The 11,680-nt window shown below is 34.2% G+C and overlaps 1 protein-coding gene across 1 annotated transcript; it reads left to right on the top strand.

The window, feature by feature from the left end:
* The first annotated feature begins 2,727 nt into the window (after positions 1-2,727).
* On the top strand, positions 2,728-3,926 carry LOC145009697 (uncharacterized). The gene is made up of 3 exons (XM_078968337.1): positions 2,728-2,919; positions 3,006-3,255; positions 3,361-3,926. The coding sequence occupies exons 1-3, from the start codon at positions 2,728-2,730 to the stop codon at positions 3,924-3,926; spliced, it is 1,008 nt and encodes a 335-aa protein (XP_078824463.1).
* The last annotated feature ends 7,754 nt before the right edge of the window (positions 3,927-11,680 follow it).

Genomic DNA, 11,680 nt, shown 5'->3' with positions numbered 1-11,680 from the left:
GGGGGGGGGGGTAGGTGGGTATGTATGTATGTGTGTGTGTGTTTGTGGGTTGCAGTGTGTATGTGGGTGGGTGGGGGTGGTGTTAGCGTGGGGGTAGGTAGAGGTGAATGGCGTGGGTGTTGGTTTATATTTTAGAAAAAATTTAAAATTAGAAAAGACAAAATTGCAAAAATGGTCCTTGTGGTATGCAAAATTTTGGGGTTTTAGTCCAAACCACGAGTTTTTTGGAACCATCTTCCTTTTGGAGTGGTTTCTATGTGGTTTTGGTCCCTGGACTTAACTCCCGTTACGTTGGAACTGTTAAGCCCCCTCACGTGCCTCACACGTGAGGGTAATTTCATCATTTCATATGTCAGGGACCATTTTTGCATAAACGTTTTTTTGGATTAATTGACATTTACCCCTCATTTACTTTCCCCAACACTCGTCAACTCCCCAACTCCCTCCTTCTTGCTTCTGCTCCATTGAACCTGCAAAAAAACCCTCGTTGCTTATCCAAACAAGATAATCGACACTACACATATAAGGGCATACGTTTAATACGAAATGGTATTCGTAATGTGGCATATCAGACCAAAACACGAAGTTGTTGATGTATCAACTGTATATGGTAAACTGCTCTGTTTTCTTTAACTTTTATACTTTGCATTTTCTTATTGATTTAGAACAAAAAAAAATGCAAAATTTTAACTTTGTTAATATGTATAATTTTGATTTTTAGCTGGTGCACCCACATGATTTAGTATTAAGCTTCATCACGGTGGGAAATTTACTAAATTACCTGATATAAAGTACATTGGAGGTGAGGTGCGTTATGTTGATTATGTGGACATTGATGAGTTTTTTGTGCATGAACTTGATGCCATAATGCTTGACCTAGGTTACCCAAACCCACGGAATTCTGAATTCGCTGATGAATCCCCAGTTATATACTACCATTTTAGGATACCCAATGGTGACTTTCAATTTGGTCTTAGAGCTTTAGGGAATGATCAGGATGTGATCAACCTTTCTAAATACATTGCACATAACAAGCTAATTGAGGTGTACACAGAGCATGGAAAGACAAATTTATTGACTTACTTCATGTCACCAAATGCAAAGGGTAAAGTTGTCATTGAGGAATTACCAGAAAATGATGATCAAGGGGCTGAAGTTGAGGGTCAAGTTCATGCAGATTCTCCAATGAAAAATGTGAACCATGGTAATGGTGAGCCTATTGGTGAGTTTATGTCTTTGATTCTTTTTGGGAGTAAGAATGATAGTTTCTCACCAGAGTATAGAAGGGGTAGGGTTGGGAATTCCAAAATAGGTGAAATTTCTTGTAGCAAGAGGCTTAATTTAGATTATATTGATGAGGTTGTTCACATTTCAAAGGAAAAGAATGATGATCTGGATGGTTCAACTAATGTTCAGGAGGCAGCAACTTGTGTTCATATTGATGAGATGGATGGTGTTAGGGAGGCTGCAAATGTTGTTCAAGAGGCATCAACTTTTGATGAAGAAGGCTACAACACCCCCCTGTTAATAATGCTGATGAACAATTGAATGAGTTATTTTATAACCTTATGGAAAATTTGATTGGGAGTGATGATGATAATGCAGAGTATGAAGGGGATGGAGAATCTGAAGAGGGTAATCAAGAGTATGAAGAGGATGATGAATCTCAAGAAAGTGATCCAAATTTTGAAGAGTATGATGAATCCGAAAATAGTGATCCAGAGTATGAAGAAGATGAGAGACAAATAGAAGATGAAGATCATATGGATGACATAATGGATGTTGACAACAATATACAGGATGTGGATGTGGACATGGGAGACTTCACTCTCAATGTTGAAAGTGATGTGGATGGTTCTTGTATAAATGTTGTTCATGGGCATGAACCTGAAGATATGGAAGTGATTAACAATGAGGAATTTGAATCTTTGGATGAAGGATCCGACCAAGACAGAGAGAGAAGAGTTCTTATCAAGAATCTGAGAAAAGAAAAAAGGTGCAGTCTTGGGGTAGTACATAAACAATCTTTTCCAGTTGGAGATAAATTTAATAGTAAAAAAGAATTAAAGGAGGCAATTGATCTGCATGCACTAGAATCAAGAAGGAATCTTTTCTTTAAAAAAATGACAATGTAAGGCTTAGGGCACAGTGTAGAGGTGTTGTACCTGTCACCAATAAAGGCCAAGTGGGTAGTCAAGCTACCACTTCAAAAAGAAAGGGTAAAGAATTAAAGACACAAAAAGTAACATGTGGTTGGTACATTCATGCATCTAGGTCAAATCCTGAATCCGACTGGTTTATAAGGACCTTAAACCAAACTCACACATGTTTGCAAACAAGGAAACTCAGGGCTTGTACTGCTTCTTTAATCAGCAAGAAAATCTTTAATCAAGTTGAGGCGAATCCAGATATACCTTTGAGAGCCATACAAGATCACTTTCAAAAGACCTACCAAGTGGGTGTTAGTATGGACAAGGTGTTCAGGGCAAAGGATAAGGCAAGAAAGCATATAACTGGTGACTACACAAAGTAGTATGAACTGTTGAGGGACTATGTTCTCGAACTTCAAGCCACCAACCCAGACACCACAGTGAAAACAGATGTATGTTCTGAGCCTAACACTGATTCCCCAACTAGGCAGTTTAGAAGAATTTATGTGTGCTTGGGTCCACTGAAAAAGGGTTCAAGGCATGCCTTAGGGACTTATTAGGTTTTGATGGTGCCTTCATGAAAGGACCATTCCCTGGGCAAGTCCTTTCAGCAGTTGGTCTTGATTCCAATAATGGAATTTACCCATTAGCATATGGGATTGTTGAGTTTGAAAACACAGAAAGCTGGAAATGGCTTTTAGATAACCTTGGGGATGACTTGGACCTTGGAAGAAACTCAAATTTTACTTTCATAAGTGACAGGAAAAAGGTAAAGTTGGAAGTAGTTTTTATACATTTGGTCATTTAAAGTGTGGTTGTAAGTTAATTCTAATGATTGACAATTAATTTTTGCAGGGTTTACATACTGCAGTTGAGCAAATTTTTCCTAATGCTGAGCATAGATATTGTATCAGACATATTCATGACAATATGAGGAAAAGATGGAGGCAAACAGAGTACATGGACCACTTATGGAGGTGTGCATCAGCTACCACCATTCCTGAGTTTGAACATTTGATGAAGGAGTTTATTCAGTATGATAAGGAGGCATGTGAATGGTTGAAGCAAATTCCTCCTAAACATTGGGAAAGGAGTCATTTTTCAGGTAAATCTATATATTCCAATTTGGTCCTTATGTCTTTCACTTAGTGAACTGTTTTACTTGTATGTGAATTGTATTAAATGTTTTTTAATTGTAATTTACACGCAGGAAGAGCAGTTTCTGATATGTTGATATCAAACATGTGTGAAGTGTTTAATGGGAAGATAGAGAAAGGAAGGGATAAACCTGTCATTGGATGTTTAGAATTCATAAGGGAGTATCTAATGAAGAGGATATGTAATGTCATGAAGGAAATGAAAAAGGCTAAAGGTCCACTAACACCCACAGCAACAGACATCCTAGCTGCAAGAAAAACAGTTGCTTCACAATACATTGCTAGGTGGAATGGGGGAGACAAGTATCAAGTCACAGGAGCTTTGCAGGATCAACATGTGGTTGATGTTAGGAACAAAACATACACTTGCAGAAAATGGGAATTAATTGGAATTCCATGCAGACATGCAATTGCAACTCTGAATGAGATGAGTAAAGACCCAGAGGCTGAGCTTGACATTTACAAATGGGTTCACAAGGTGTATTTTCTAGAGACATGGAAAAAGGCTTATTCTTTTAAGGTGGAGCCAATTAAGGGTAGATCCATGTGGCCCAAAAGTGAATGTCCCACAAAGCTAATCCCTCCTCCACATCGCACTCAGGTGGGAAGGCCTAAGTAAAAGAGAAGACAAAGTGAGGGTGAAAGGTTAAGCAAAAAGCAGAAGGCAAGTCAAGGTGATGGAGTGAATGCCGCACAAGAAGGAGGTTCCCAAAAACCAACAAATGATGGAGTGCAGAAGTTATCAAGGAAGCATATCAGTGTTCCTTGTAGCAAATGCAAGAACAAGGGACACAACTCTAGGACCTGTAAAGGGCAAGGTGGGAATCAATCCAAGAAGTAATGTGTCATGCATGCATGGAGTTTTCTGTGATTTTGGTTGGTTATGAAAACTTGGTTGTTATGTTTACAATATTTTGTTAAAAATTTTTGGTTGGTTGTTATGAAAACTTGGTTGTTATCTTAGGTATGGTAATGTGTCCCTTTTGGTAATGTTTAGAATCTTTGGTTGTTATGTTTAGAAACTTTGGTTGTTATATTACAAATCTTAATGAAATGTGCATTTTGGTTATGTACAATTGGTTCTAATATATATATTTTGGTAACACATTCATACCATTTCTATTCATATGTTAATTCTTATACATTCATACCATTTTGGTAAAACATTCATTACACTTGCATCATAAAATTGTACATATATCATTATCATTATAAGTCACTACAAACTTGATCACATAAAATTACAACAAAATGACCAAAACACCCTTCAGAGTATACCCCTACACAAACCAAATATAAAAGAATACAATCACAAAGAAAAACCAACTTCCAAACATGTACATTTTCAGCTTCAAATTATCATCCTTCAATGCTCTGACATTTGCCACCAAAATGTTGTTCTTGCCTATCAGTCCATTGCATTGATCCTGTAGCATGTTCATACCTCTAACCAACTCATTGTACCGTTCCTGCACTGAATTCAAATTTCTTAGCAGACCAGGTATGATGGCTTTAGACCTAGCACACATTGGGGGATCAAGCCACCCAATAAACCCACAAACGGAATCATTCATAGGGCATGCAAAAAATCTCCTTCCTGGATTCAAAGGGGTCCAAGACGTTTTCACCACAGCAACTTTTCCACAAAAACATAGCACCATTTTTGTTGTAGCAGAGCTCAAGAAGAAGAAGAGTAGAAGAAAAGAGACGTTGGGGAAGAAGATCGCAGGAAGTGGGGGTATTTAAAAGGAATTAATCCAAAAAAACATTTATGCAAAAATGGTCCCTAACATATGAAATGACGAAATTACCCTCACGTGTGAGGCACGTGAGGGGGCTTAACAGTTCCAACTTAACGGGAGTTAAGTCCAGGGACCAAAACCATATAGAAACCACTCCAAAAGGACTATGGTTCCAAAAAACTCGTGGTTTGAACTAAAACCCCAAAATTTTGCATACCACAGGGACCATTTTTGCAATTTTGTCATTAGAAAAATATGGAAAGCAATGATTATCAATTTTATAAAAAATTTCAACTTCTTTGAAATTTTAGAAGACATAAAATTTTCATTTTCCGTGAAAATTTTAGAAAAATAGATGAACTAAACGCGTTTTCAAAATTCTCATTTTTCTTGGAAAAATTTTCTGGAAAAATGCTCATTTTTCCGCAACTAAACGCACTTTAAAGTATTCTATAATTGAATCTCAGATTTGGTGTGAAATTCATATTTATTCTTTCTTGGATTATCCCAAATCGGATTTCATGATACCCTAAACAGTAGGGTCGAAATCACAGATTTTAAAAAGTATTTTATATACACGATCATTGAATTATCTAAATGTATTGATTAATATTTGAAACCCAAAAATTAACATTTTTTAGCTTGCTTAGTGAATTAACTAGAAATGTGTTAAATGACACAACGATACATCTACTCAAGTTGTTCGCTTTTCAAACCATCTTAGCTTTCTTTGGAAATAACCATTTTTGCTAAAATGTTGAGAAACATTACAGTGTACAAATTAGCGACCTTGGACAAGTTCTAAAACGTAGGTTTGTTTAATTTTGCTTTAATATATATTCATAACCCATTAAAATTTACTTATCCTAACAAACCGTACGTAGTTTACATATTTGTTGTTCGTACTTTTGCAAAACAGAAGATATTACAATGAACAGTCAAATATCATCTACCTTATTTACTCTCCTTCGAATTCAGTTTCCTAAATCTTCATATAAACACCTTCTTACATACTTGTGAAGTTATGATGGGTACATGGATACAATGTCTAATTAAACATACATAATATGTGTAAACATACATGTACATTAATATATGTTGGTGTGTACATGCACGTGTGAACATACAAAGGGAAGTTCAGTTTCTATTATAATAGAAGATTTATTGGTTTCAAGAAATTGATTAGGGTTATTGAAAAATGGGAATTATGGGGGATTGCATGTACTACAATTGACTCTTGGCATTGGTGGCTTTGACCAGTTTCATTAAAATGAGGGTTACTTATATTTTCAAGACTCATTAACTTTTGTTTAGTTGACAATAAAATGAAGACAAAAGAAAAGTCAGCTAGGATTGGTTGTAAAAAGTCATCCATTCATATATAATTCAGCTATATGATTCAACCCCATTCCTACTACTCTTTTTTTTTTAACAAAAAGAAAAAAGAAGTAAAGACCTAAAACTAGAGTACCCCCAAAAAATATGAATAATAAATATGAATAATACTTAGGACATCCACAATGCGTATCATCATTCACTATATCATACAATTCTATTCATTTTTATCCCACAATGCATTAAACTTTACAAGTTTAATGAAACATATTAAAAAAATATTTATTTAAAAATTTAAAGATTTTTCTTTTCCCATTGAAGAGTTCAATGGTCATTGAACTCCAAATCTATTGAATGCCAAGGTAGCATTTCACAATGATGGAGTTGTATCCATTGAATGACAAATAACAAATAAGCATATCATCTCATTCAACTCTTCCATTAAACTTCTCATTATGGATGCTCTTAATAATTTACTTGAGATATTTACATATATGATTTAAATTAGGTATGAAACTCATGTATTATATGAGTTTATTTAAAATAAAAAACTAAAGTATAAAATTCTAAACATTTAAGAAGTTTGAATTTATAAGAAAAATATTGAATTATAAAAATTAAAGTGTTTTTTCTCTAAATTTAAACAAATAATTTAGATAAATAAATAAAGAAAATTAATGAAGCTTTAATTTAGTAATTTTGAAATTAAAAACAAAGTTCATTAAGAAAATTAATATGCATTTATTATTGTATTTAAATATTATGTGAAATTATTCAAATAGAAAAAACATAAAATGAATAAAAATTAATGCAAATTAACCACAAAAATAATATTTGTCAAATTAAAGGAAAATATAATAAGTGGCAAAAAAATCTTTATTTATTAAAGTAGATTTAAGACCTGTAAATTTCTTTAAACAACTTTCGCTCAATTGATTTTTTCGTTTTGTAATTTATACTTCAATTATTTTATGAAAATCATTTTTTTTTTTTTTTGAAAAGGGATTGTAAAACAAAGTATATACAACTTTTCCGTAGTCATTTTTACAAAGGATATTATTAAAAAAACCATAATTATGGTACGTGTTTGTAAAGATCAATATACTGAAACTACACCCACACACAAATGGATGGTTCATTTAAGATTCCCCTTTGTGTAGATTTGGATTTATAAGATCTTTTTCTTTCATTTGAATTATAAGTGTTTTGGTTGAATAACAATGAAATACTTTTCTAATTAAATTCATAGAAAAAAATTATATATCTTGTAAAATCAAATAAGCATTAGAAGTATATGACTGTTGCGGACAAGCCGAATGAGTTCTTTATGTCATAACTATCTTCTTTTTATCAGGAATATAATCCAAAAAATTAAAAGAATCTTTTCTTTTTTATAACCACCCATTATTTATTTGTCAATAAAGACTTGCTGATAAAAACAAAGTTTCACACACGAGGCTGATAACTGAGAATATGTCCGATTTCGACCCAAAACAAAATCCTATTCTTCTTAACCTACCAGAAGAATATCATCTTGAAAATTTACAACTCAATAAAGCATCCTTAAGTGCACGAGTTGTACAATTCAAGAACCATGAACTTTATCGTCTGCAAACACGATAGACGTAGGAGTGTAAAGAAAACAGGATTTATAACTTTTTTTTTTAATTGGGCAAATATGTATTCAAGGCCCACTACACCTAAACTGACATGATCTTGCCCAAGGACAAGCACCTGGTTCTCGCTTAGATGGACATCCATTATGGTTAGAAACTTTTGGGCCATAATAATAATCCGATAACATAAGCAAGCCTAAAAACATCAAGAATGACCAAAATCCAACTATGTTTTTTTTTTCAGTGTTAAATCTAAGTCGTATTTAAGATATAATTTGCCTTAGACTCTATGTGTACAATATTGTAGATGTCTTATATCGATCGGTGTATGAAAGATCAATTACTGAAATGAAATAAGAAATATTCGGGTGCCGATAGTTATGGTAAATATCAAATTTTATAAGGACCGGTAAATCGGAACATGTTCGAATTCACCTTCCATCATAAAACATTGTGGAGAATTGGATTCTTGGAATGAAATTCCAATCTTAAAAGTGTGTCACTATTGCAAATATAGTTGCATCCAGTTTTTGTAGTATATAAGAATATATATCGTTTCATCCATTTAGATCCATAGCCAAATCAAACCAAAAAAAGCACACTAATACTTTTGAATCAACGAAGAAATGGATAAGTATTCATATGTGACCAAAGACTACTCAACTTACACCAATGTCCCAACTCACGAAGGTGGCTATGATTATGGGCCAAAACAAGCAGCTAATTACTATGTGGTTGAAACCACGACCGTTGAGCGGCGTCATGGCCCAATTACCAGGTACAATAACGTTGGTAGTGCACCTCCCCAAATAGAGCTTTTCAAGGAATACGTTCCCAAATACGCATTGAAGGACCATTACGAAGATTATGACCCAAACTATGGGTCAGATCATGAGGACTTGAGCCCGCCTGGGTACCACAAACGTGAGAATCTTATGGAAAAGTTTCTCAGCAAGGTCCAACTTGGTGCAAGTCGACCCACTCAGACTAGCATGTCTCGTAGCATGCCTCGTAGTTACTTCTCAGAAGAAAACCACAAGATTAAACCTCAAAACTTACCCAATAAGGTTCGACCCAATAGCCCAAATCATCATTATCCCTCAGGAGAAGGTCCCACGATTAAAACCCACAATTTGTCAGGCCAAGATAAGTACCCGACTCATACATACCCATCAGAAGAAGGCCACAAGGTTAAAGCACAAAACTTTCTAGGCCCAAATAATTATCAGCTTATTAGCCCGACTCATAGTGATCCCTCAGAAGAAGGCCACAAGATTAGAACTGAAAACTTGTCGGGCCCAAATAAGTATCGTCCCACTAGCCCAACTCATAGGTACCCCTTGGAAGAAGACCACAACAACAATTTTCAAAGCCAAAACGTGTTAGGCCCGAATAAGTACCAACATATTAGCTCAACTCATAGCTACCCTTTACAAGAAGGCCATAATACCACAACCCAAAACTCATCCGGGTCGAATAAGTACCAACCCATTATCCCAACACAAAGTTATCCCCCGGAAGAAGGTCACAATGTTAAAACCCAAAACATGGCTCGCTCGAATAGATACCAACCCACTAGCCCAACTCATAGCTACCCCTTAAAAGGACATAATATTAAAACCCAAAACTCATCAGGCTCAAATAAGTACCGACCCACTAGCCCGATACGTAGTTATCCCCCAGAAGAAGGTTATAAGATTCAAACCCAAAACATGCCTGACCTGAATAAGTACCGGCCCACTAGCCCGACACATAGTTATCCCACAGAAGAAGGTCACAACATAAAAACTCAAAACATGTATGGCCCAAATAAGTACCGACCCACTAGCCCAACTCATAACTACCCATCAGAAGAAGGCCAAAAGATTAAAATCCAAAATTTTCCAGATACAAATAAGCACCAACCTACAAGTCTGAAGCCTACATATCCCTCAAAAGAAGGTGACTTGATTAAGACCTCCCTGGGCCCAAATAAGCATCATCATTCAAGCCCTGTCTCAGAAGGTAGTCGATATGTTAGGAGTGGAAACTTTATGGTCCCAAATATCCATTGGCTGAGTGCTGGTCCACCAATGACACATCATCCTCTAACAACCTCCACCAATAATATCAATGAAGCCTTAAGTTTTATAACAGAATCGGTGAATTATTCATCTCGTTCAGGCCCAACACAAACAGGTGGAGCCCGTAATTCCGGCTTCCATGCACAACCAATCGAACCCGTAAGGCGATATGCAAGGCCTGGATTTATGGGCACAACTACCCAAACTTCTTTCGAATCAAACACCATTGACAGTCGAGAGGCCATGGAGAAGTATAATGGTGTTCTTGTGCCATAAATACCCTAAAATCCAATGTTGACGGCCTTTGCATTTGGCTTACATAACCCTTTATCTATATATTTACGTATTTTAAGAATATATAAGTTTGTATTTTTTTTCTTTTGCATTTGGGTTGCATAACCCTTTATCTATATGTTTACCTATTTTTAAGTATCTATCTATGTATAAATAATCTTTGCTTGAAAGTTGCCAAATTAGCAGGAACCGAAGATTATCTCTTACATATATTAATTCTAAATATTTCTATTAGTTAAAAAAATTTGGGAGATTGTATGTGCTAGTCCATACAACAACAAAAAACAAAAAATATAAATTAGACTTATGAACGGAATATAATATTAACTTGCAAAATTCTTTGTAAAATAAGAATTAAAGTCTCTTTTACAAAGCTATGTCATCATTGTTAGTGTCGTAAAAAATAATTTAAAAACGTTTTTCTTGAATATTATTATTTTATAATATTTATTTCTTCAACTATCCATAATTTATTTACTTTTCTAAAATCACGTAAGTTATGTTTAATTAAAATTAAAGTTACACATTATAGATTAATAATTCACTAACGATATTTTGATTAGCAAATTGCATATCTTGACTTTTGATTTCATAAACATATGAAATACAAAGTAAACCGATACAAGGGCATAATACAACAAATGATTGGAAATGTGTTATTTCTTTCTTTACCAGTTAAAAAAATAAAAATAAAAAGTCACCTATAGTATTACGAGAAAGTTATACGGGTATAGCACTTATAATATTATGAATTATATGTCTCATTGCAAGTAACTAGTAAATAAAAAATATAACAAATTAGAACTTTCAAAATCATATATAGTTGTTTTTCATATGATTTTGGTTGGTCATATCATTTATGATGTATGAATGAGGATACTTTGTAACGTCTATTTTGTAAATTTCAGATTATTTAAAATTTTAACTTAACTTAAATTATTATTATTATTATTATTATTATTATTATTATTATTATTATTATTATTAAATTTACATACATTAAAATAATATTTAAACACTAGAATGCACTCATTCGATGATATCCTAGATCCCTAAGACCAATCGGTATTTTCGCCACGAAGCTTTAGGTTGTCTAGATGGCCACAAATCACAAATGGGAACACCATCTCAAATGTTTAGTGGTTGCTATTAGTTTGGCATTTAATGGTCATTTACGATGAGGAACATGAACCATCATAGCCAATTATTATTTTTTCCCTTTGTATCTTTCTTTATCTCTATATCACTCTCTACATTTTAGGTAACTAAAGTATATACACTCTTTATTTAAATAATCAAATAATGTAGTGGTGGATATACCAA

Source organism: Lactuca saligna, chromosome 8, assembly GCF_052625555.1.
Source record: "Lactuca saligna cultivar CGN05327 chromosome 8, ASM5262555v1, whole genome shotgun sequence".
NCBI classification, from domain to species: domain Eukaryota; kingdom Viridiplantae; phylum Streptophyta; class Magnoliopsida; order Asterales; family Asteraceae; genus Lactuca; species Lactuca saligna.
Note: the sequence above shows the minus strand (reverse complement) of the source record. Positions and strands in the feature narration are given on the sequence as shown.

What these genes read in the sequence shown, in the direction of transcription:
- LOC145009697 (XM_078968337.1), top strand. Translation starts at nt 2,728, where the DNA reads ATGAAAGGACCATTCCCTGGGCAAGTCCTTTCAGCAGTTGGTCTTGAT. An exon ending in TCATAAGTGACAGGAAAAAG is followed by an intron (nt 2,920 to 3,005) that starts GTAAAGTTGGAA and finishes TAATTTTTGCAG; the next exon opens with GGTTTACATACTGCAGTTGA. An exon ending in GGAAAGGAGTCATTTTTCAG is followed by an intron (nt 3,256 to 3,360) that starts GTAAATCTATAT and finishes ATTTACACGCAG; the next exon opens with GAAGAGCAGTTTCTGATATG.